General features: G+C 39.3%; 2 protein-coding genes across 14 annotated transcripts in view; one reads left to right on the top strand and one right to left on the bottom strand.

Annotated features, from left to right (window-relative positions):
- The window catches only part of PICALM (phosphatidylinositol binding clathrin assembly protein), a 114695-nt gene extending 92580 nt beyond the window's left edge, over positions 1-22115 (top strand). For 11 of the 13 annotated variants that reach the window (XM_045071355.1, XM_045071354.1, XM_004763526.3 and 8 more), the window contains 2 exons: positions 14600-14702; positions 15966-16400. In XM_045071355.1, coding sequence (XP_044927290.1) covers positions 14600-14692 — 93 coding nt within the window. In that variant the 3' untranslated portion in view covers positions 14693-14702; positions 15966-16400. Of the gene's footprint in view, positions 1-14599; positions 14703-15965; positions 16401-21899 lie in introns of those variants that run through there. The other 2 variants (XM_045071353.1, XM_004763528.3) reach the window with 2 other exon arrangements.
- Positions 22116-24927: 2812 nt separating this feature from the next.
- The window catches only part of CCDC83 (coiled-coil domain containing 83), a 56385-nt gene continuing 54326 nt past the window's right edge, over positions 24928-26986 (bottom strand). Inside the window, exon 11 of the mRNA XM_004763525.3 lies at positions 24928-25186. Within this exon, the coding sequence (XP_004763582.1) occupies positions 25154-25186 (33 nt within the window). The 3' untranslated portion in view covers positions 24928-25153. The remainder of the gene's footprint in view (positions 25187-26986) is intronic.

Genomic DNA, 26986 nt, shown 5'->3' with positions numbered 1-26986 from the left:
CCTGTTCCTTAATCAAAGTATTTATAATGAAAATAGCTGGGAGTGAGAGTAATTGATGCAGCCGTAACTTTTTTTAAATAAGTCAGTTATTTTGTATGTATTTGTTTTTATAAAATGGATTATGGAAATATATACATAGTTTACCGTGTGTTCTGTCTTTTACCAATAGTAGTTCTAAATACTGGCTTAACTTGCTAAAGAAGTACTAGATTTTGATAATCTTTTAAAATGTTTATTATTTCCCTAATGGTTGGTATAGATGGTTTCTTGAGATTGTAGGTCTCCCTTATGTCTTTTTTTTCTTTTTTTTCCCCCAGTTTTTTTGTTATGTATACTTTTTTTTTTTTAAGATTTTATTTATTTATTTGACAGAGAGAGATATCACAAGTAGGCGGAGAGGCAGGCAGAGAGAGAGGAGGAAGCGGGCTCCCTGCTGAGCAGAGAGCCTGACGTGGGGCTCGATCCCAGGAGCCTGGGAGCATGACCTGAGCCAGAGGCTTTAAACCCACTGAGCCACCCAGGCACCCCTGTTATTTATACTTTTAACGTCAGATATGGATCATTTATTTTTTTAAGGAAAAAAGAGGGGGGAAAGGGCAGAGGAAGAGGGAAAGAAGCAGACCCTCTGTTGAGTGTGAAGTCTGATGTGGGGCTCCCTTTTATGACCCTGAGATCATGACCTGAGTCAAAATCAAGAGTTGGGTGCTTAACCTGTTGAGCCACCCAGCACCCCTATCATTTATTTATTATTTTTCCTGTATGGATTGATTGAGTGATTACGACCTTAAATGTATTTAAGAGAAAAGCTATATTCCAGTGCTACAAATTTACCAGAAACTGCTTGAATACCACCTACTTGAACACCACCTAACATTTTCTGAACACTTGTATCACCTTCTTCTCAAAATAATTTTTAAGGTAGATGGGCTTGCTATCACCATCCTGTTTTAGAGATAGAGAAAGCTGAGACTTGGAAAGGTTCTTCAACTAAATAAATGATGAAATGCAACTTACCCCAGGAATCCTTGGTTTCTGGTCCAGTGCTCATTTGTAATACTCTTGCTCTCTACTTAATGGGGATTGGGCCCAAATGGCTACTATACTAGCACTGTCTTCCTTTTGGCATCAGTGAACTACTCTGCAAATCTTTGGGTTTCCTGCTGGATTATAAACTACATTTACACATTTCAGAATATAATTTCTGTAGATGTCAAGAACATCTGTAGTCTTGGGAATGCTTTGAATCTAACTCAAACATTTTATATGAATTTGCTTTAAAAAAAAAAATACGTGGTTTAAAAAATTGTGATAAAGGGGCACCTGGGTGTTGCAGTGGGTTAAAAGCCTCTGCCTTCAGCTCAGGTCATGATCTCAGGGTCCTGGGATTGAGTCCCGGATCCAGCTGTCTGCTCAGCGGGGAGCCTGCTTCCGGCCCCCCCGCCCCCCCCCCCGCCTACTTGTGATCTCTGTCTCAAATAAATAAAATCTTTTTTAAAAAATTGTGATAAAAATCTGCCTTTATGAAAAGTGCTGGTCTCCTAGCATCTCCTCTTATTCTAGGTTTTATATCCTGTTGCCTTCTAAAAATCCACGTAACTCACTAAACCATCAGAAAAGTGCAAGAATTCCCATGGGCTTGAAAAGAGACATTGACAGAAGTACCTTTTCCTAATGAAATTATGCCAGAAGAGAAGAGAATAAGAACATTAGAGTAATTAGTTTCAAGTTAAGAAATCAAATTTGATGTGAGCACTTAACTCTAAATATAGATTGAAGAAAGCATGTAAGGAAGCAAATAGATAACTAGAAAAAGAGAAAATCCGGTGGCAGGGAAATGGCTCTGAAAATCTTCTGTCGGTTTCAATCAGTTAAAAGGCAGAATCTCAGATTCTTTTTTTTTTTAAAGATTGGATTTATTTATTTTAGGGAGAGAAAGCGCAAGTCGGGGAAGGGCAGAGAATTTCTAGCAGACTCCATGCTGAGACACTCATGACCTGAGCGGAAATCAAGAGTCAGATGCTTAACGAACTGAGCCATCCAGGCTCCCAAGAATCTCCTAACTTTTAATGTTACTTTTCATTACTTTAACCCTTTGTTCTCCAACTGTTCATCACAAAGCCCCATTAGTTTTTTTTCTCTGCTATCATTACATCCATCCATCTTGCTTTCTACAGCCTTCACCCAGATTGGAACCCTTTATCTCATGCTTATTTTACAAGAGTCTCCCTGTGTTTCTTGTCTTTCTAATTTAATTCATTCTGAATATATTGGAATAATCTCTGTGCGGTATTTTTAGCATCTTATCTCTATATTTAGAAACCTAAGGAAATGAATCTAAATATAACTGAACATATTACCCATCCTCTTAACTTTCCTTCTTTCTTAACAGCTACCTCACAAAGTCTCCTTAACTGTTAAGAGTAATAGGGAGTAAATAGAACATTCAGGTTCTTCAATTCCCATGCCTTTACAATTTTCAGAAAGTATCCAGTGTTATTCTACTGCTTGTCTTTGCCAGAAAGTCTTCATATGTTATAAAGTGGACTTAGTCTTTGTTCTTTTTTTTCCTTTGGTAATGCTTTTAGTTTAGTTTTGTTTTTTTTTTTTTAATGGTTTTAGGGGTTTTTTTTTTTAAGTTTTATTTTTTAAAGATTTTATTTATTTATTTGACAGACGTAGATCACAAGTAGGCAGAGAGGTAGGCAGAGAGAGAGGAGGAAGCAGGCCCCCTGCTGAGTAGAGAGCCCTGATGTGGGGCTCAATCCCAGGACCCTGGGATCATGACCTGAGCTGAGCCAAAGGCAGAGGCTTAACCTACTGAGCCACCTAGGTGCTCCTAAGGTTTTATTTTAATTCCAGTTAGTTAGTATACAGTGTTATATTAGTTTTAGGTGAACAATATAGTGATTCAACACTTGAATACCTTACCCAGTTCTCATTCTTTACTTATTCATTAGTCTTCTCTTGTCCCTTTCCAGTACTTCTGAGATCTGAAACTCTTTTCCTTATCCTGCGTTATTTTTCTTTATAGAACTTACTATTACCTGACATCTGTTTGTCTGTCCTGTCTGTCTGTCTATCCATCCATCCATCCAGTCTAGCAAGAGACTCCTGGAATGATTTATAAGCTTCGTAGAGGTAGGCTTCTGTGTGTTTGTTTACTTCTTTGTCCCTGATTCCTAGAACAGTGCCTGACTCACAAAAGTTTTGAACATTGTCAGACAAGTGAACCTGGTTGAAAACTTACCTTCTCTGTTACATTAACTTACTTGTCCTTCATTGATCTTTTCACTTTCTTAATAACCATTGTGTAATAATTTATAGCCGTATTTAAAATCAGTTTAATTTGGTAGCTTTTAATGGTTCTGAGACAGTCCTTTGGATTAATTCTGCCCATTCAAATGCTAGTTGTAAACAGAATAATTTTTCTTAATGAATTAACCTTTTAGTTCTCTCATTATTTTCCTCCCGTTTTTTCATTTGGATTCAAAATTCTTTGAAGACAGGGAAGACATGGTAAAGTAAACAGTAATTTAAATGTAAAGTGAAATCCCATCAAACTAAAATGTTTTAATCAAATCCCAGTTCTGTACCTATTGCCAAAAATCTTTCCCTGCTCCTTGAAATGCTTTTTGGAACCTCTTACTCACCTAGGGCATAACCTGTATCTTCTGGTTTCTTGCTCGCTTACTTTAAGTTACGTTAATATTTTTAGAGTATCTTGGGACGCCTGGGTGGCTCAGTTGGTTAAGCAGCTGCCTTCGGCTCAGGTCATGATCCCAGCGTCCTGGGATCGAGTCCCACATCGGGCTCCTTGCTCAGCGGGGAGCCTGCTTCTCCCTCTGCCTCTGCCTGCCATTCTGTCTGCCTGTGCTCGCTCTCCCCCCCCTCCACTCTCTCTGATAAATAAATAAAAAAATCTTTAAAAAAAAATATTTTTAGAGTATCTCAGCCCTACCAGATATATTCATCTTACTGCCATTTAGTTGCCAAAAAATTGTGTTCTGTGTCCTTCATGTATCTAGGTTACTCTAAGTGCTGTGTTAGTGTTATCGAATACCTTCCAGATGGCTCTTATTTCAGACTCGACTACTCTGTTCTTTAGGATATTGTCTTTAACTTAATAGACTACACTGTACTATTGAAATTATGCCTTCCTGTACACTCACCCTGTTCTCCACTCGTTTTTTATGCTGTCTTATTCTGTATTTTTAAGGTATTTTTATGTAACTTTTGCTTAAAAAGATGGGGATTATGTTATGTTTCATGCCCAATATTGTAGCTTTTTTAAAAAAATATTTATTTATTTTTAAAATTTCTTTTCAGTGTTCCAGCATTCATTGTTTATGCACCACACCCACTGCTCCATGCAATACATGCCCTCCATAATACCCTCCACCAGGCTCACCCAACCCTAACCCCTTGCCCCTCCAAAACCCTCAGATTGTTTTTGAGAGTCCACAGTCTCTCATGGTTCATCTCCCCCTCCATTTCCCACAAGTCCCTTCTCCTCTCCATCTCCCCATGTCCTCCGTGTTATTCCTTATGCTCCACAAATAAGCGAAACCATATGATACTTGACTCTCTCTGCTTGACTTATTTCACTCAGCATAATCTCTTCCAGTTCCGTCCATGTAGATACAAAAGTTGGGTATTCATCCCTTTCTGATGGAGGCATAGTACTCCATAGTATATGTGGACCACATCTTCCTTGTCCATTCATCTGTTGAAGGGCATCTTGGGTCTTTCCACAGTTTGGCGACTGTGGCCATTGCTGCTATGAACATTGGGGTACAGGTGGCCCTTTTTCTCACTACATCTGTATCTTTGGGGTAAATACCCAGTAGTGCAACTGCAGGGTCATAGGGTAGCTCTGTTTTTAATTTTGTAAGAAATCTCCACATTGTTTTCCAAAGTGGCTGCACCAACTTGCATTCCCACCAACAGTGTAAGAGGGTTCCCCTTTCTTTTTTTTGTTTTTTGTTTTTTGTTTTTTTCAAAAGATTTTATTTATTTTACAGATGGTGATCACAGGTAGGCAGAGTAGCAGACAGAGAGAGAGGAGGAAGCAGGCTCTCTGCTTCAATGAGGGGCTCGATCCCAGGACCCTGAGATTATGACCCAAGCCAAAGGCAGAGGCTTCAACCCACTGAGCCACCTAGGCATCCCTCCAACACACGTTCTTTTACTGTCTTGTTAATTTTGGCCATTCTAAATGGTGTAAGGTGGTATCTCAATGTGGTTTTGATTGAATCTCCCTGTTGGCTAGTGATGATGAACATTTTTTCATGTGTCTGTTAGCCATTTGTATGTCTTCATTGGAGAATTGTCTGTTCGTGTCCTCTGCCCATTTTTTGACATAATTAATCTGTTTGTGGGTGTTGAGTTTGATATCCTGGATATCAGCCCTTTGTATTTGTGAATATCTTCTCCCATTTCGTGGGTTGCCTCTGTTTTGTTGACTGTTTCCTTTGCTGTGCAGAAGCTTTTGATCTTGAAGAAGTCCCAGAAATTCATTTTCACTTTTGTTTCCTTTGCCTTTGGAGACCTATCTTGAAAGAAGTTGCTGTGGCTGATGTCAAAGAGGTTACTGCCTATGTTCTCCTCTAGGATTCTGATGGATTCCTGCCTCACGTTGAGGTCTTTTACCCATTCCGAGTTTATCTTTTTGTATGGTGTAAGAGAATGGTCGAGTTTCATTCTTCTACACATAGCTGTCCAATTTTCCCAGCACCATTTATTGAAGACTGTCTTTTTTTCCACTGTATATTTTTTCCTGCTTTGTTGAGGATTGATTGACCATAGAGTTGAGGGTCCATATCTGGACTCTTTACTCTGTTCCTCCGGTCTATGTGTCTGTTTTTATGCCAGTACCATGCTGTCTTGGTGATCACAGCTTTGTAGTAAAGCTTGAAACAGTCAGTGTGATGCCCCTAGTTTTGTTTTTTTCTTTTTCAACATTTCCTTAGCAATTTGGGGTCTCTTATGATTCCATACAAATTTTAGGATTGTTTCCTCCAGCTCTTTGAAAAATGCCAGTGGGATTTTGATCAGAATGGCATTAAAAGTATCGATTGCTCTAGGCAGTAAAGACATTTTAACAATGTTTATTCTTCTGATCCAAGAGCATGGAATGGTCTTCCATCTTTTTGTGTCTTCTTCTATTTCTTTCATGAGTGTCCTGTAGTTCCTCGAGTACAGATCTTTTACCTCTTTGGTTAGGTATTGTATGGTTCTCGGTGCTATAGTAAATGGAATCAATTCTCTAATTTCTTTTTCTGTATTTTCATTGTTAGTGAACATACAATGTACAGAAAGCAACTGTTTTCTGTACATTGACTTTGTATTCTGCCACATTACTGAATTGCCGAATGAGTTCTGATAGTGTGGGGGTGGAGTCTTTTGGGTTTTCCATATAAAATATTATGTCATCTGTGAAGAGAGAGAGTTTGACTTCTTCATTGCTAATTTGAATACCTTTTATTTCTCTTTGTTGTCTGATTGCTATTGCTAGAACTTCTAATACTAGGTTGAACAAGAGTGGTGAGTGTGGGAATCCTTGTCGTGTTCCTGATCTCAAAAGGGAAGGCTGTCAGCTTTTACCCATAGAGGATGATATTCGCTGTGGGTTTTTCATAGATAGAGGAATGTTCCCTCTATCCCTGTACTTTGAAGTGTTTTAATCAAAAATGGATGCTGGATTTTATCAGATGCTTTTTCTGCATTGATTGAGAAGACCATGTGGTTCTTCTCTCTTCTCTTATTGATTTGTTCTATCACATTGATTGAATGTTGAACCACCCTTGCAATCTAGGGATAAATCCCACCTGGTCATGGTAGATAATCTTTTTAATGTACTGTTGGATCCTATTAGCTAGGGTCTTGTTGAGAATCTTAGCATCCATATTCATCAGGGATATTGGCCTGAAATTCTCCTTTTTGGTGGGGTTTTTGAATATTGTAGCTTTTAAGGAAAAAAAAATGCTGCATTAGTGTATCTTACCTAGATGTTTGACTACGTGGGAAATACTAGATCCCTGTGATTGGTGATTTTTTTTTTCTCTTTTCATGCTTCCTCCCAGTTTTGCTCACTGTTTGATGGCTTATTTTAAGTGTGTTTGTTTATTAACTTGAGGAGAATGGGGACTCTTAGGGGACTCTTACTTCTTCTCTTAATGGTGTTTAAATCTTACTAATACTTACTGGTGTATACACTGAAATGCCCATTGCTGACCAGTAGTTTATTAAATTCATTCTACATTGCATTATGCAGCTTTTCTGTTAAAAGCATGAAGACAGTTCATCTAGTTTCAGTTTTCTTTTGAAGTCACTTTAATGCGAAGTAATATTCTTGCAGTGGATGTTTATGAGGCAGTTTAGATGTTGTTGAAGATCTTGGGGATGGGGAGTGGGTATTATGTTAGTTACATTCTTATCACTTCCTTACATGAGAAACTTACTCTGATCCCATACCAATCTACTTTTCAAAAGCAGTATGAAAACCAGAGTGTTACTTATGGGCATTTAATTTTTAAAATAAGCTGTCAGGGTGTCTGGGTGGCTCCGTTCTTAAGCTGCTACATTCTGCGCAGGTCATGATCTCGTGTCCCAGGATCAAGCCCCTCACCAGGAGGCCTGCTTCCCCCTCTCCTACTCCCCCTGCTTGTGTTGCCTCTCTCGCTGTGTTTGTCTCTGTCAAATAAATAAAATCTTAAAAAAAAAAAAAATAAGTGTACTGTCGAAAGTTTTGTTTGTTTCTTGATTGGTATTGGTTTTGTTTTGTTTTAATATGGCGGGTTGCCAGTTTTATTTATGGAGGATATGGCTAAGGATGCAAAATGGCTGCTGTGTTTTGTTTGTAACGGCCAATTTTAAGTAAGTCTGCATCAGTTAAGTGTCTGAAAGGAAACGATGGCTTGTTGTGAGTATTTTTTACCCTTCTAAATAAGGACACTGTTGGATATAGGAATAATTCAAGTCTTAAAAAAATTGCTTTTTTAATGACTTTCTTGTGTGTCAGAACTAGTGGATCTTTTTGCTGTTAGGCTTAATCCTTACTCTTTTCATTTCTTTTTTCTTTTTTCTTAACTTTCCTGGTGTTTTAAATGTTGGTTGTTGGCAGTGCCTCTTCTGTCACCTGATCTGCCCAGCTGGATTTCTGTGAAAAAGACCTTTTGCCTTGTCAGCAGTGCTTTATACTCATTTACAGTTGCCTCCTAGAAGATACCATGAGGGAATATAGTTCAGGAATTGGGATTTAATACCATAGATGAGAGTGGTTACGTAGTCCCTGGGGTACACCTGAATCAGAACAAAAATTTGAGAAGTCCATCTGCTGACTTTTTTTTTTTTTTTTTTTAAGATTTTGATTACTTATTTGACAGAGATCACAAGTAGGCAGAGAGAGGCAGGCAGAAAGAGGAGGGGAAGCAGGCTCCCCACAGAGCAGAGAGCCTGATGCAGGGCTTGATCCCAGGACCCTGAGACCATGACCTGAGCTGAAAGCAGAGGCCTAACCCACTGAGCCACCCAGGTGCCCCTAATCTGCTGACTTTTGATGTTAATAAGACAACCTAGAGAATAAGGCCTTTTTACTGTTTCTTTCCTAAGGACATTCTTTTTAAAAGGTAGAGATCTAATTTCTTGTCTTAAACAAAACCAGAACATACTCTTAAAATCTTGAATGACTATAAAGTTCTACCTTTGTGATTACCATAACTGACCATATACAGCACTGTGTGGTTAGAAAATACAGGGGTATATTGACTGTCTAATATTTACTAGAGGAGTCCCTTTTTTTTTTTAATTAAAATTAAAATTTTATTTATTTGACAGAGATCACAGGCAGGCAGAGAAGCAGGCAGAGGGGGGGACCCCCTGAGCAGAGAGCCCGATCCAGGGCTCAGTCCCAGGACCTTGGGATCATGACCTGAGCTGAACACAGAGGCTTTAACCCACTGAGCCACCCAGGCTCCCCTAGAGGAGTCCCTTTTTAAAAATTCTCTGTTACACTTTAACTTTTTCCTATATGTTAAATATAGCCATAAATTCTGGCTGAGTTGAAATTAACTGGGATAGCAGAGTTTAGAGAGGAAACAAAAGCACCTGGCTTGGAGTCAGCAGATCTGCATTAGAGTCTACTGTTAGTGTCATGGGGCTGCCCATAGCAAGGTATACCACAAATTTGATGGCTTAAATCAGAAATACATTCTCTCACAGTTCAGAAGGTAGAATTCTGAAAACGTGGCCCCCAGGGCTGTGCTTCTTCCAAATCCTCTGGAGGAAGATCTTGCCTTTCTTCTTTCCCAGAGGAAAGGAGTTAGCCCCAATCATTATTTGGTTTGTAGCTCTAGCACTTCAATCTCTGCCTCTCTCACATCGCATTCTCCCGTGTCTGTCTTCATGTGGCATTTCCCTCTTAAAAAGACACCATCATTGTGTTAGTGTCCTTTTAATGACTTCATCTTAACCTGATTACGTCTGCATAGATACTGTTACCAAATAAGGTCACATTCATAGGTCCTGGGAATTAGGACCTCCTATGTTTTTGAGGTCCTTAATTATAACTCTTACCTGCCAACATCAGATAAATACATGGACATAGGTCATGGTGGTGACAGGGCGGCCCTCCTGAGCACGGGCCACATTAGTGCGGGAATCATCCATGTGCCCAGTAGACTGTGGACACTGTTCACAGAAACCAAGCCACATCAGTCTTCAGGATTGTATCAGCAGGACTTTAATGGCTCAACCTTTTTGGAATGTAGTGTTACCCAGAAGTATGAAACTTCAGTTTATAATAATTAAAGTATTTATTTAGACCAAAGAAATACGCTCATCTGTTTTGGGGTGAGAGGTAAACCTTTTTTGAAACGTCCAAGTCTAAAATTCTCTTCTTAGACATTTTTAGTGGAAATAGACTACATAAAACAGGTAAAAGCATGTAGCTTAAAGCTCATATGGAATACAGTTCAGAAAATTTTTTTTTAACCAAGCTGGGGTGCCATATTTCCAGTAAATGGCAAACAGGGGGTGTGTTATAGTCACATTTAATTACTGTTTCATCTTATAATAATAGTTGACATAAACCTTGGTTTTTATTTTTATACAGAGCTTATCACCAAAAAACATTTTAATTTAACATTTAATTAAAAATTTGTTTTTAATTTAACAAGAGACAGGTAAATTATGTTTCTTACATCTGAGGGGCCTAAGGTTGAATGTAATATGGACATAGAAGTAAGTGACTGGTTGATGGCAGAATAAGAACCATTATAAGAGAAACACAGCGTGTTGAGAGCACCGTGGATTCAATGACTTTTGAGCTGGGCTTCTTTTACAGGAATAGATGAGCAATTATTGTAGGTGATAGGGAGGTTTGAACTAGTATTTGAGCTAATAAAGGTCAGGCAATGTATTGATGCTTTATGTATATTTTCATTTAATCCTCAAGACAGTCTTAAAGGGAGGTAGGAGCATTGGGTCTGGATAGTCTAAGCCCCATTTATAGAAGTGCCAGGTAAATTAGATTCAGTGCTATTTTTCTATAAAGCTCAGCTCTGTCAACCTGGACGAAGGAAATACATACCCATTTTCTTAAGATGTTGACTTTGCTTCTCTAACAAAGACAGAGTGAGTCTCTACAGCATTGCTATTTGCTATCCAGGCTTTTGGGTGACTGCGGAATTCAAATGGAAAGAAAAGATGTGGCAGGGTTTCATCTTCTCCAAGAATTTTGAGCACAGCCAGTGATATGTCAGAAGTTTATCCTTAAATATCCAATTCTTCATTCTCCTGTAAGCAGTTGTACTAGTCTCACTTTCACACTGCTGTTACTTTCTTGTTCTGACCTGAAATTTTCTTTCTTCGGTGTTGAACAGGAAGCTAACAAAGGAGTAACCATTTTTGTTTTGATATGTGGTGTAGCAATAGAATTCTTTGTTTAAAATCTCTTTTAAATATGTTTGACTTTTATTAAAGTTAACTTAGGATTTGTGTACTCTGTATTATACTAATAAACACATGCTACAGGGCGCCTGGGTTGCTCAGTGGGTTAAGCCACTGCCTTCGGCTCAGATCATGATATCAGGGTCCTGGGATCGAGGCCCCAGGACCCTGATATCATGATCTGAGGCCCGCATCGGGCTCTCTGCTCAGCAGGGAGCCTACTTCCCTCTCTCTCTCTCTGCCTGCCTCTGTCTTCTTGTGATCTCTGTCAAATAAATAAATAAAATCTTAAAAAAAAAAAAAAAAAACGTGCTACAACCAAAAATATCTTTGCTTTTGACATAAAAGCAAAGATTTTTTGGTAGCATTAGAATTTTTCTTCCCATTTCAACATTATGTTTTAAAGGTTGATTAGAGTGGAGGGAAAGGGGGGAGGAATTTCAGTGGAGAGTTACCATCATCAGTTACTTGTAAATCTTAGTATTTCTACTTATATGCTGCTCTTCTTTTACTGTTTCTTAGTATTTTATTTTCCTATAAGATGAGGAAGGAAGACTAAGTATGTCCATATTAGACTTAACAGTAAGAGTGACTATTAAAAAAGCATATTCAGGGGCACCTGGGTGGCTCAGTGGATTAAAGCCTCTGCCTTTGGCTCAGGTCATAATCCCATTGTCCTGGGATCGAGCCCCACATAGGGCTCTCTGCTCAGCAGGGGGCCTCCTTCCTCCCTCTCTCTCTGCCTGCTTGTGATCTCTGTCAGTATAAATAAAATCTTTTAAAAAAGGGCATATTCAGTTGTGTTATAGGTCAGTTTAATTTGAACAATAGTGCTGATTTTTTTTTTAGCATTGTGGGATTTGGTATGGAGAGTAGTTGAAATAAATGACTAAAAGGCCATGTTTTATTTTGTTTTAAAGATTTCATTTATTTATTTATGGGAGGAAAAGCTGAAGTGGGAGGAGAGGTGGGAGGGAGAACAAGAGAATCCTCAACAGACTCTCTGTTGAGCAGGAGCTCCGTCCTTTGACCCTGAGATCATGATCTGGGCCGAAATCAAGAGTCCGACGTGCATCCAGCTGAGCCACGCAGGTGCCCCTGGGTTTCTTTTATTTTTAAATAGGCTCCTTGGCCAGTGTGGAGCCTTAGGCCGGGCCTTCAACTCACCACCTGAGTGGAGATAAAGAGTCGGACACTTAACAGACCACTCCCCCAAACCATGTTTTATTTTTTTGTGTGATGGCATATTTGAAGTAGGATTTTTTTTTTTTAAGAGTGCACACACGCCTGGTACTAGCAGCCCTACATAATCTCTAATTTACCATAGAATGATAAGTAAAGGAGGGTCAGCTCTTTTACTTACAGGTGACTTTCCAGACTCTTCTAGTCCCTGTTTCTCACCCACCAGGATCCTGTTGAGCCCTTCGTGCCCTTTTTTTCTTCTTCCTGCTTCCCTTGAGCAGTAATTGGGCTCTTGCAGCATATATCCTTTTCTTTTTCCTTATTTTCTCTTAGCGCTGGGTACTTTCTCACCAGTGCATGGTGTGCCTATGGTTTGCAGGCGCCGGGAAGAGGCGGGCACAGGTGTTTCAGGGCTGCTTCACCGCCATGCCTGTAGTGCTCTGCAGTCAGCCAAACCAGTCAGGGCCATAGTTTCATGTGCTTGAGATGAGTGTTGATGATGTAGAACTTATTACAAGGATATTGGCTCTTGTTTTCTCACGTTTTAATTTGGCTACATATTTATAAATGTAAGCTCTAGGTGTGTGGATTTTTCCAGGTTAGTTAGAAACTGGCACTTTTTTCTCCCCAAGGAAATAGATCCTGTTTAACATTATTTCTAAGTCTATAGGACTTCTCTCTAGTAGTATGCTCAGACATTGAGAAGAGTAGAAGCATTCCCTCCCATTGATCATATTCTTCATGCATTTTCCTCTGAGACTATCAGGTCTTCAGACTGCCATCTTCATGAAAACATGTGACTTAAGACATTTTAGTCTTTAAATCTTTAGTCTTAAGTCTCTCATAGGAGACTTGAGATTTTGGATGCAATCTACCCCAATAAGGGATTTTTGATGTTTTTGTTTGAACTTCAAGTGAAAGAGAAAATTTGTTTTGGAGAGAAACCCAGTTAATCTTAGATTCCCTCCAGCTCAGAGACTGGTGATCACTTTACTTGAAGTCATTCTGCTTCTGAATGGTCATCCATGGTTGGTCTGAAGTGGGGAGGAGGAACCATCTTTCCAAACCACCTTACTGCCTGGCTGTTACTTGAATCCCCAAGCCCAGTGTGCTGCTCTGTCCTTCCATTTGTAGCTGCCTATGTAAGTTCATCATCCTTTCCATCGTCTCTTCCCATTGTCTTTGATTGTTTATTTTTGAGAAAAGGGTATGGATTAGGAAAGTAACTCAACCACTAAAATAACTGAAGTTGATTTCCAGACCTTTAAATTGCTTTTGACATCCGCACCAACAAATTGCATGTACTTGTGTTGTAATATTTGCTGAAAGTCATTGCCTATTCATTCTCTGTAGTGCTTTTCTTAAAAGGTAAAATTGAGATCACTTTGAACTAGCAAAGACAGGTGATGAGGCTTGAAATCCATAATAGGATTTGAGTGTTGAAAATATGAATTGAAACTATTCCCCCTTAGTCAACTTTAATACTCAGTTGAACATCCCTAGAAGGATAGCTCATTTAGTAATGCTTGCATGCCTCTGTGCTTGTCTGTCTCTGCAATCTTATGCAGCAGGGGAGAAAAAAAATTAAGTTTGTTCCAAACTAAAAGCATTTGTGTTTGGTTTGAAATATTCAAAGTAGGTTTGGTGAAGGAGCTACACATATGAAAATGAACCTGTTATTCTTCAGGAACTGTCTGTCTTTGAGGGAATACTGATGATACGTTACTGAGTTTAACAAACTCTTTTTGCCTCACCATATATTCAAATTAAATGAGAGCAGCTAATTCCAAGAATCCAGCAAATGTTACCAAGTAGAAAACGATCAATGATCTTAAGTATTCCCTATTTTCAGGGCATATGTGTGGGCAGTTAGATTAGGTGACCTCTAACGTCACTTTTACCTCCCAGAATGTATGCATCAGCCATAGCACATCCAGAGAAAGAGCAGGAGACAACTCCATGTGAAAACACTGTGAGCACTGAGGACAAGACTTTCCATCTCTTAGGAAAATGGAAGGAAAGTATATTACAGATGGATGTATTGGGTCTGAGCTGAGGTCAGAGTTTGCACAGCTTTTGACAAGTAGCCTGGATACAGGAAGCCATCTTTCCTTAGTTAAAAAGAAAAAAAATCACAATTACGCCCTTTCTTCCCCTTTTCCCCCCACCCACAATAGAAGTCTTAACTGTGGGTCAGCTTTTATCAACCTTTTTGAGTAAAAGACTTTCATTCCTTTGGAATTTCAGAAACAAGAATTTGTTTTCTGAAAAACACATGCCATTGGATACCTTTAACTTGACATGTGATTGAAACTTTTGTTTTAATAATTCCATTTTCTACAAAGGCTGCCTCTATATTTATTAAGGATGAAAACAAAACCACTTCTTCTTTCATTACATTTTCTGCTTTCATGTTCTGTCATTCAGAGATCTTTTTTTCTTTCCCTCTCTCTGTCTTCTTTTCCCCCAGCTGTCGGCAGCATCCAGCCCCTCCAGTCACAGTCCTCACAGAGCTTCAGGAAAGGACCCTTTTGCAGAGCTCTCTTTGGAGGATTTCTTATAAATCACTTTAGGTATTGCTGCTTGTTGGGTGAGATGGGGAATTAAATACTTAAAAAGTTTATCAAATATTAAACACAGTTCGCTCTTCTCCTTTGTTTCTTTAAAGGACGCTATCTTGCTCTTCCTCCTTCCTCCTCTGTTCTTTAGGTGAAGAATAAAAATAGACCTCAAAATAGGACGTAAGGACAAACAGTTTTTGGAAACTGCTTTAACATAATTAGAAGGTGTGAAATCAAAGAATCATCTCATGTTTACATACAAGCATCCACTGCTCACAGCAGATGGATGGGATCAAATACCACCCTTAAAAAAACTGGGTGTTTGTGTCATTCTTAAAAGATGTATGGAGAACAACACAGTTCTACACGTTGGATTAGAGTTTGATTTTAATGTCCCTGAACATTATTTGTGAAGAATTCATTTTAACAGTCTCTTTAAAATGTTATATTTATGTGTGCCTTTTCATTTAAAAATTTAAAACCAGTGACATTTTTCCCCAAAATAGACTTTTTTTTTTTTTTGAAGTTAAGGGCATGTGAATACTTTATGCCCTTTTTGATTGAAGAATTCTATGTTTGATCCACACTGCCTCTTTTTGCTGGAAGGTGGTGAAGTTTGTTCTTCTTGGTGCTCTAGCCCCTAGTAGAGATAGAGCTTCTAGATCTTTGAGAGTTGAGAGATCTTCTGATTTGACAAGTTTATTAGCACATCTACTTCAGTAATGTCTTTGGATGAACAGTTTAAGGGATATCCTGAGTGAAGTATCTGAGCAAATAGTGAGGCCCTGTTGAAAACTATTCCTTCATAGATCTTTCAGATTTTTATTTATATTAGTAAAGCAGTGATTTAGTAAGCATAATATTACTCTTCCTTTAATTATTTAATTTTATGATATCATTTGGAAATGATACCAGATTGTGCTTTTCTCAGTGAGATTTTCACATGGAATATTTGTGTTCATGAAGAGATGTTCTCAATTTGTCAGTGAAAAATTGTTCATTCATTTTCTTTCTTCCCCAGTCTCTTGGTTTTGGTAATTAGATATATTTGGAAGTCCCTCTAATTAGGCTTCAAATATTGAGTCCTGGCACATGATGAGCTTTGATAATAGTGACCTAGTTTTGTAATCAGGGTTGTGATAAATATGCAGTAAACATTTCTGGGCCAGTTGAATGGTAAAAGCCACAGAGCATTTTTTTTTTTTTAATGAGAAGACATCTTACAATGCTGTAAGTGAACTTACACTCTTCTTTTTTTTTTTTTTTTTTTTCCAGATACAGTTTATGTAACTAGATGGAAGAGAATGGAATTATTCCAAAAAGACAAGTGCTCAAGCAGCAAATACTTAACTTCCAGCAAAATCCAAACTGCTGTCTCTTAAAACTCTCTTCTTCCATTAGAATGCTACAGTAACCCAGTGAAGGCCCATGAAGGAAATTGGGACTAGTCTATAGGAGAACATATCAATACAGTTTATAAAGCCAAGAATTGCCATGATTTCAGACTAAGATCTGTCTTTTTGGTGACTAACTTTTCAGTTCTTTCAACTCTTATTAATACCCATAATCAGTAACCTACCAAGAGAAGCCCTTATTTGGAAAGCGTGAAATTTGTATTTGGAAAAGCTGCCTGGAGAGAAGAGCTGTGTCCTTTACTGTAATGCAACAGAACTCTTTTGGGGGGGATCAAAATTGTAATTCTTAATTATGCAGTATCTTTCTTTTCTCCAGTCCTCACAGATACAGGAACAGTAACTAAAATTAACTTTTCTTTTAAAAAAAAATTATATATTCAGTTTGCAGTAGACATTCCTTAAGTATTTGTATTTATTTATGATTATCAATTTACGTAACATTAATATTGTATCAGACCTCCTTATGAAAATGAGTATGGATGTACACAGTATGTTTGATTTTTATCCATAAAAGTGAATCTGATTCAGAATGCTTTTCAGCTGACATACAGAGCACTAAATATTTTAAGGCAAGTCCATAGGTCTGAGTCGCTTAAGAATTCTCAGTCTCTATGGGATTTAGGGAAGCATTATAAATGCATTAATCCTTATAGTCAATTCTGTGCCTAGGATTTTGCAAGGGAACAGTTCGCTGACTAGGAAAAGCACTACATTTTAAATTCAGCATTAGTGCATTGGGAAGGAACTTTACTGCTTTGTGCTTGGCATGTCATTATTTTCCATTTGACATTAGGGCCTTTCCAAAATGAATGTGAGGAATTGCTTTCACTTCAAGACTTTCCTTCTTTTCAGTAAAACTCTAGGAGGTGTTAAGGGGGGAGGGGAGGGGACAAAATCCTTGAAACCTTTTATTTGGCTCATGCCATGTTATGATCATGTACCTTTTAAATAAGGGGAAATAGTATCTTTAAAGTTAATGTCTAGCCAAGAGTTTAGTTAACGAAGAATTAAACTGCACTGTTGATCGGTGCTTTGTGTAAATACATCTTAACGTTTTGGTTGAGAGGGGCCTTAAGAAGGACAGTTCGTTGTAGGAAAGCAATTCTGTACATGAGTTTAAGCATACTTGTTGCATTGTCTCTGCAGATTCTATTTTTGTTTACAATATTAAAATGTATGTTAGCAAAAATGGGTGGATTTTCAAATAAAATGCAGCTTCCACAAAACTTTTTGTTATGGTATTCTGGTCTGAGGTGTATTGTTTGTTTTGTTTTGCTTTGCTTTCTGCGTTTTCTTTATCATCAGTATCATTTTTTTGCTAGTAAAAACATATCCAGGTGATTATATTTGCTGACTTAATACAATGTAAATTTTATTTGTTTTAACTTAATTTCCTAAAAGATTTATCTTTGTACCTTTTGTTTTTCCTCTAGACCCTTATTGATAAACTAAACCACTTATTAAAATAGTTGATTTTTGTGTTTTGATCAGAGGTCTTCAGTCAGGTAAGTGTAAAGAGAGAAAAAGGTTGTGTTTGGCACATTGATGCATGTGATATTCTGCCAGAGAGACCTCTGAATGTATCACGTTTAATATGGAATAGTAAGGAGGATTCATCATACATGATGGAGGAATTAAAGACTTTGCATTGATAAGTGTCTGCATAATATTTGCCATGGTTGGGGAAAAAAAAAGCTTTAGCCAATATACTTTGTTAATTTTACCAGCTTCTGAGTTGCATTAATATTAAATCATTTTCATTAAGCTGGGAAATTGTACTTTTGTAGTTAACTTCCTTAACATTATCACAGATTTGATTGTTCTCTTGTGTTTGAGTGAATCTTCTATTTCAGGGCTGTGGCTTATTCTTTTATAATTACTTTTATTATTGTTGTCATTGTTATTGTTATTTGTGTGTTTGTGAGGGTGCTTCAGAAATATTTTCATCCTACTGAAACAATTTTGGGACTTGTTGGATAGGTGTTACCCACATTTTACCCATTTTACAGATTGGAATCAGGAACTGGGAAAGCAACTTGCTCAGGTTGATAAGCTAATAGACAAAGGAGTCAGATCTTTGGTTTCATGATCCATTGTTCTTTTTATGACCTGCTGTTTATAAACCAAAAAGGGAATTTTGTCCCTCTGCATTGTAGACTGACAAACACTTGCTCCTGTGTGGTCTTCTTCCATGAAGCACATATTCTGCTTATTGCTCTGATGCCCATACATCATGGGCAAGGAGAAATACAAAACACATGATTGGGGGCGCCTGGGTGGCTCAGTGGTTAAGCCGCTGCCTTCGGCTCGGGTCATGATCCCAGGGTCCTGGAATCGAGTCCCACATCGGGCTCTCTGCTCAGCAGGGAGCCTGCTTCCTCCTCTCTCTCTCTGCCTGCCTCTCTGCCTACTTACGATCTCTGTCTGTCAAATAAATAAATAAAATCTTAAAAAAAAAACACACACATGATCGTACAACTTTAGTCACAGTATAACAAGTGAGGTACATTAACTGTTGAATGCTTAACTGTATTAGGTTATAAACCTGTACATACCCACACCATCTTAGTACCCAGCTACCAAGCTGGCAGTGGCTACAGAGGAGGTAAGATTATTAGCTGCAGAGGGCAGCTATACTCATCACAGATTATTTTCAAAATTAGTTTAGTTTTGACCTAACATTGTCATTTAAAATTTTCATAAAGATCGCCTTTTCTTGATTTAAAAAAAATTTTTTTTTTTAAAGATATGTTTTTCTTAACCAGTGATTATGAGAGTCCTTATTTAGGAAGAGGCCTTATGTTAGACTAGGAAATTTTTCTCCACAAATAAAACATGAGCCCTGGAAAAGAGGCCTTTATGGGATAAGTTTCTCCTTGAGCTAAAACAATTTCAAGTCTCTTCTCTTATTCTTTATCATCAACAAACATGTTTCCAAATTCTGAGAATTCAGAGTGCTGATACAAATGCTTATTTAACACTTAGTGGAGAGAAAAACATCTCTACATTCAGGATGAGTGTGGCCCCTGTGTGTTTGACAGTGGCTGGGTCACAGAGTATATGGAGAGGCCACGGCACTCAGCCAGATGAACTTATTCTGAATATCTTACAGAAAAGATAGCCTCACGGCTTCCATCAGTGGCTACTGCGTATAGCTTAGTTCCTTGTTCAGCCATATTTGCTACTTTCCATGGATCTCACTGGCCTGGAATTCTGCTGTCTAAATAGGCTCTGAATGGAAAGGCTGCAGTATCATCTTCCATTTTGGTGTGTCATCAATCAGAAATGTTTTCTAGGGGGTGTCTGGGTGGTTCAATCAGTTAAGCGACTTCGGCTCAGGGTTATGATCCCAGGGTCCTGGGATCCAGACCTATGTCAGGCTCCCTGCTCTGCGGAGAGCCTGCTTCTCTCTCCCTCACCACTCCCCCTGCTTGTGCTGTCTCACTCGCTTCTCTGTCAAACAAATAAATAAAATCTTTTAATTCTAAGTCCCTAGCTAGTACTTACATATAATTTAGTGGCCATCTCAAAAGGCATAAAACAGAATCTGCACTTCTCTGATCATTTTTGTCCTGAAATAGCATAGGAACTGAAAAGCCTTTTGTTTCTGTGTAATTATGTTTTAAAGGAAACTCAAAGGGCCAGGAAGAGGCAGGTAGAGGGACTGCAATAGGAGGGGAAAGATGCCAGATAAGTCCAGCAAGGATGGCTGTGCCCATTATGTGGCATTCAGAACATCCATTGTTAGGAGTGAATCTTTGATAACTACTGGTAACAGAACTTAATTGATGGTGGACAGAATTTATATCACCTGTGGGTCCAAAGTGGAAATGAAAGAATGATAGTTCACTTCATCTTATAAAGGTTAAACTGGGGTCATACTGGCCTAAAAGAGAGAAGAATACAATAGGATAAAATGAAATGATAGAAAACACATAAAAGTCTCTGTCCGCTCTTCCTGGCACAGAGCTAAGACCGCAGTAGGAGCATCTTTTGTTTTAATTGGTCTTTGACCCCAGTCCTGACAAAAAATGACTCATTCTTTGGAATTTCCAGTCTTTTGTTTGAGGCAGCTCTTGGTGGGCTCCTAGATAGCTTCAGGACGAGGACTGGTCATCCGAGAAGGTCACCCTTCAGCCCAACCACATCCTTCAGGGTAGAGGGAGTGGAGACAGAGATAATGATGGAGCATGCCTGTAGAGGGACAAAGCCTCCATAAAAATCACAGTATTACGGGATCTGGAGAGCTTCCAGATTGGTGAAAGAACTCACTTGCCAGGAGGGTGGGGCACCCCACATTCACGGGACAGAAGCTCCTGCACTTGGTATTCTCAGACTTAGGGATCTCCATCTGGCTGTTGTCTGTATGCTTTATCATATCCTTTATAATACTGACAAGCTCTTGGGGTTTCCCTGACTTCTGTGAGCCATTCAAGTAAATCATCAAAACCCCAGGTGCCCCACTTATAGGTAGTCAGAAGTACAGGTGACAATCTGGACTTGAAGTTGGGATCTGGGTATTGGGGAAATGTGGGCTGTCTTGAAGGACTGAGTCCTTAATCTCTGGGGTCCGCATCAACTCTTGTTAGTATGAAAGTTGAATTCTAGGGCACTCAGATGGTGTCCTTCGATTATTTGGTGTGGACATGTCTGGTGTCAAAAAGTATTGGGAGTATGAGATTAAAGGAAATACAAGCGTTTTTCTCATGTGTTTAATCTTAATAGCTGAGGTGCATTCGTGTGATGGAGATGGCATTTCAAAAGAGTAAAGATAAAGAGATGGACCGTTTAATAAGTGGTTTTAACTGGCACCATAAAGCTGGCGAAGGATAACAATTCCCTCCAACGTATACCAGTATAAATTCCAAATGAGTTAAAGGGTGTAAATGTAAGAAATTAGATGAAAATATAAGTGACTATCTCAGTCAAATAGCAAAAGGGAAAGACTATGATAACAATTCATCAAAGAACTGATGATCAATGAAAAAAGTGAATAAAAAAAATCTAGTAATAACTAGAAGATTCAGTGGGAACAATAGAGCTTCCCAAGTGTAAGGACATTCTCAGTGCTTTTATATGTATTTGTTCATTTAATCAAGTCTATGGAGAAGGTACATTTGCTATGTCTATTTTATAGATGAGGACACTAAAGCCTGGAGTACTTCACTTAACTGATTTTTATCAACTAGGTGAACTACAATCCTGAGCATTTGATCTAGCTATAGTCTGCGCATAACCACTTAGCTGTATGCTCGTGTAGGAGGATGCCATTTTGATGTGTATGTGTGTGTATATATATGAGTGTGTGTGTATACACATATCATGTGTGTAATTACATATATGTAATTGTGTATATCGTGTGTGTGATTACATACATGTAATTACGTGTGTGTGTGTGTACACATAAAAACAGCATGGGTAGCACGGGGTTTGATTGCTAATTGAAAGCTGTGGTGACTATAACCTAGTACAGCTTTTTTGGACGTTAGCTAGAATTGTCAGAAGTCTTGAGAGTTTCTACCCCCAATCCTATAATTACACTTTTAGGAAATTTACCCAGGGAAATAACTTGGGGATGGGGTCTTGGCTAGGGAACTTGCCTTGAATTGTTGTATAGCACATAAGTTTAAAATCAGAAATTGCCCATATCGAAGAATAGGAAGCCAGGTTAGTAGGATGCCATACCTAGAGACCATCTGTGAAACCAAACAACCTTGTTCTTGTGGATCAGTTTACAACAGCAGACAGTAGACAACTGGAGACTCAGTGCAGATCTTCATTGCTATCATTCCAGATTAAAAGCCAGTCTGCACTACCAGGCTCTGCCAATTCCCAGGCCAACCAAAAGTAGGAAGAGCTGTTTTCTCCCTTGCAAGGGTTTGTCTGCTGGTGATGAGGTGGAGAAAGAGGGAGTTTTCCACTGACGACAGAAGGAATACTGGTCCAAGGTGCATAGGAGAACAAAATTTTCTACCAGTCACCCAACAGAGAAGAGGGCTTGACACTCATCATCATGAGTTTTACTGTTCTAGAAGATGTAGGAGGTAAGTGGAACTCTCCAGTTTCCTTGTCCTGTGTTAAGGGAAACTAGAGGACCCACAAGGAGTTTTTAGTTTCACATTTATCAAGCAGCTTCTCAGATACAGTTTCTTGATTGCAAGCCTTAACATACATGTTTCACAAAGTTTCCACACGTGGTAATTTTCTCCCCAAATGGCGTTCCCTGTGAAGGGCATGGGGGATCCATCACATGGGGGATCCATGTGTCTGACTGGCTGCAGCCCTCCCCTGCAGTCCTCGAGTGTACCAGTGTGGCTCAGTGCTCACCATGCAGTCAGGGCTAGAACAATTCCAGCCTTTCTCACACCTCCAACTTCTGCTCAGACTTTTTCTCAATAGAATTCTGGAGTTCCCTGCCCCTTGGTCTCTGTATTTTTCCCCTATTTTGCTTATTTGAGTACTCTCCCTCCTGGTAGGGAAAACTAGCACCTCTCTTCATTTTTAGGGGCATTGTGAATTGGACAGCCTTTTTAGAAAATCATAAAAATGCTTTTATACTTTGTAATTTCACTTCTGGAAGTCTGGAGAAATTAGTCCAAAGTGTGGAAAATAGTTTTTGTGGAAAAATACCAATCCCAAATGATTGAGATTACCAAAGTTACAACCGGGAAGGAAGGAGAAGTTCAATGACGAGTCCCAGAGATTATCTCCATTCCTAAGGGATAGTGAAGAGTTAATGGAGACCAGGAAACGAACAGAGCTGGATATTAACTGTTTTCAAAAAGAAAGGAGATAACATGCTGGTGAGGATGTGGAGAGGGAGGGAACTCTGTGTGCTGTTGTTGGGAATGTAAAGTAGTACAGTCACTATGGAAAACAGAATGGAGTTAAAACTAGACCTGTCCGTGGATCCAGCAACCCCACTTCTGGGTATGCATCTGCAGGTAACAAAACCATTACCTTGAAGTAATACCTTGCTCTCTGATGTTCACTGCAGCATTATTCACTACAGCCAAGGAATGGAAGCAACCTAAGTGTCCATCAGCAGGTGAATTGATTGAAAAATTATAGTTATATATAATCACAGGGGAATATTACTTATTCTTAAAAATTAAGTTCTGTCACATGACAACAGGGATGCTAAGTGAAATAAGACAGATAAAAACAATACCGCATGGTCTCACATGTGGATTCTAAAAAGGAAAAAGTCAAAATAATAGAAAAATATTGGAAACTAGAAGATTGGTTATCAGAGGATGGAGGAAATAAGGAGCGATTAGTGAAAAAGGTCAAAGTTTAAATTATAAGAAGAATAAGCTATGAGAATCTAATGTTTAACATGGTGACTGTAGTTGATAACACTGTCTCATAATCAAAGTTTGCTAAGAGAAGAGGACTTCAGTGTTCTTCCTGCTGCCCTCAAAAAGGTAGATAAATGGGTGATGGATGTGTGTATAACTCAACGGGGGGAATCCCTTCACAAAGATTAAATATATCAAATCATCACATCCTATACTTTAGTTTTAAATTTTGCCAGTTATATCTCAAAGATGAAAGAGAAGAATGCACTAGTAATGTTAATTCCTTAGAGTAGAAATTAAGGACGTTAAAACAAGAGTGACAATGAGCTAAGCAGCAAAATCTGTAGGAGAGAGGGTAATGCTGAGTGGTTAGAACGGGAAATGAGACCAGGTAAGTGAGGAAAGAACACAGGGAGAGCCTGTGGGATAGGAACACACACAGAGGGCAACATGCACGACTTGTCTTTGAAAAGCATTCTTCCCTTCTGAGAGCATTTCCACCGCTGAGTGAAGCCCCTGCTGCTTGATGACACAGAGCAGCACGGTGGGAGCAGTGTGGACCCTGCAGCCATGCTGTAGGTCGAAACCCAAGCTTGGACAACTTACATACTCTGCCTGTGCCTCAGCGTCTTCATCTGTAAGGTGGCCTCATGATGCCTACCTCAGAGGACTGTTGTAATTAATGAATTAATAAACAGGCATTTAGAACATCCTGGCACATGATAAAGTTTCAGTACACTGAACTAGGATACAGAATAGCTTGTGGTCAAGAGCCTAGACTTTTTAAGGGTAAAAATCTGCGTTTTTAAATCCTGATTCTGTCCCTTCCTAGCTGGGGGACTTAGGGAAATTTACTAAATCTCCCTCTGCCTGTTTCTTGTTGGTAAAGTGAGAATGGCTGTAGACACAGGATTATAGATTATAGGGTTATAGAAGAATGGACTAGGTTAATGTATGTAAAGTGCATATAATAACACAGTTAAGTGTTAGCTTTTGTTAGTATTACTAAAGAGACAGTCTTTGGAATTGTCCCCCCTGCCCTGTGTGCATTGTGCTGATGTCAGCCCAGTGCTCTGCTGGAGGTTGCAGGGGTTGATTCCAAAGCAAAACCCTGAATCTCTATCTCTGCGCGTCCTCACATAAGCAGGAGTCCTTGGTCCTAAGGGCTGTAGTAACTGTAGAGTCTGGGGTGACACATTTGTTAAAACAGCCAGCCCCACTCATTTAAGCATACTTAGGTCAGCAACTTGGATGTCCTGAGATAAAGCAGAACACTTCCTAAGGTCATTTGAGCATCTCCCCCGTCAACCCCGCCACCACTTTTTTCTTTTTAACGGAGAATAAATACTTCCTGAAGTTTTGCTTCGTGTCTTAGAGATTTCGTTTTCCTATTGGAAACACCGACTTCTTGTGAGGTAAATATTCATGTTTGTCCCTGTATTAGGATTAATAATCCTAATTAATTAATTAAATTAATAATTAATTTGGCTTGCATATCACAGAAAATTCACACAAACCATGAATGATTCAAACGAGACAAGTTTATTTTCTCTCTCCCATACACGTTTGAGCTGGCATCGCAGCTTTGCTCACAAGACTGCTAGGTTCCCAGTTTCAGGTCTAGGTAGGTGTCTGGCTGCTTCATAGTCCTTCAGGTGCTCCTTGCGTCTCCGATCCCCTGGAGCAGGATGGAGGGGTGTAGGGAGGCAGGAAAGGAGGACGTGATCCAGAAATTGTGTTCAGTTTCTCACGTTCCCTTGGCTAGAACTTTGTCGTGTGGCTGCAGGGTAGGGTGGGAAGTAATCTTTAACTTCGGTGATCATGTACTGAGCTAAAATGGCTAAATCGATGCATTATTGTAGTGGAAGGGAATGAGATTTGAAGGCATACTAGCAGGCACGGTCACAGTCACCATTTTCTGTCAAAAGAATTGCTAACCTCCTGAGCCTTTATCTGATCAATGACTTTAAAACCTTCCCATGTCACATGTTGTGAGTTGAGATCTGAGATACACTAAAAGAAGTATTAGAGCTTAGAATGGAAACATTTCACAGAAACTGAATACAGGAAACATCAAATGCTTAAAAAGAAGAGGAGGAAGCAAATCCAAACTGCCAGTGCTCGGTATAAATGTGCACCCTCCCATCAGATTTTAGGCCCAGCAGTGGTCCACGTTGACGGTTTTACATAAATAGCACACAAGTCATGGAAGTCACTTTTTAAGTGGAAGGAGAAAAGAACTGATGCAAAGATGAATTCTAACAGTCACAGGATGTCGAAGATCTGAAGCGAATCTCAAAATGAGGCCAGGGCACGCCATCCCTCTGATCTGGTGTCTGGGGGCTTTAAGGTAAAAATGCCTCGCTGACCTCAGTTAGTCATGCAGAGGGGAGTCCAGCATAGTTCATTTTCATTCCTCTTAGGAGGGAAATGTTGCAAGGCCTAGCATATTTTTATAGCTGAGACTATACAAAAAGATGGCCCGAACCCAAGAAGGCAAGAGGTCAGTGAGTTGAGCACCCAGTTTGAGGAAGGAAATGCTGACAAAATTTTTTACCAAGAATCTGTAAGGACATCTGAATCCGCAGTCCCTTTCAAACTCATTCACTCTACCGGAAACCTAAAAACATTTCTATATGAAGAATTTTTAAAAGCATCTTGAAGGTTTTTAGCACTTACTCAGATCATAAGAATAGAATGATTAAAAACATAACCAACTGAAAGAGTCATAGTTAAAGAAAAGGCAGCCTTTCTGAGAACTTGAGCCTCAGAAAGTCACAGGAATAGGAAATGGAAATAACTTAATCTAGTTAAAGTCACTAATATTTAGAAAGCCTCTGCTGCTTGAGGGCACATTTCCTTGCATCTAGTGCAAAAGCCAGTTTTATTCCAAGAAAAATACAGAGAACTGTTGTGTTGAGCTCTAGTAAAACAAAGAAGGATCAAGCAGGCCTTTAACAAACAGCCCTTTATTGCCACAAAAATCCCCTAGCCTCTCCGTTCCCTGAATCGCACTAGTGTCTGGCTATAGGACTCAAAAAGAACCAGAAATGTTACCACTGACCCACGGTGCCCACCCAGCCTCCCCCACACTCTTAAGAATTTTGCAAGTGGGTTTACGACTGGTCCCTACAGCCTGATGTGGATCAGCAGATCCTGGGTAAGGCCCCTTGGAGCCCTCATGCCAGGCGGCAGCTGAGTGCCTTTCCCCCAGCCAGCCCGGAACAGAAAACCCCTTCATGCAGTCATCCTCAGGCACTGGTCAGCGCCTCACAGCATGTGACGGATGGGACCCAGGCATGCTCTGTCCCTACATGGGAATGCACTGCAGAGACAGTCGGACACCCTGGGCCTTACTGGCAGAGACTCCTGTCAATTACCAGTCATTATTTCAACGACCTGTATCGCATGTCCAGTATGTACAGGTTATATGTCCTCTTTAAAATAATTAAAAAAAATTTTTTTGAAGATTTATTAGAGAATGCACGAATGGGGGAGGGGCGGAGGGCAAAGGCAGAGGAAGAAGCAGGCTCCCCGCTGAGCAAGGAGCCCAATGTGGGACTCAATCCCAGGACCCTGG

This window comes from Mustela putorius, unplaced genomic scaffold (genome assembly GCF_011764305.1).
Source record: "Mustela putorius furo isolate JIRA1106 unplaced genomic scaffold, ASM1176430v1.1 tig00003987_pilon_pilon_pilon, whole genome shotgun sequence".
Lineage (NCBI taxonomy): Eukaryota > Metazoa > Chordata > Mammalia > Carnivora > Mustelidae > Mustela > Mustela putorius.
The sequence above is the reverse complement of the archived record's forward strand: the minus strand, read 5'-3'. Positions and strand labels throughout refer to the sequence as shown.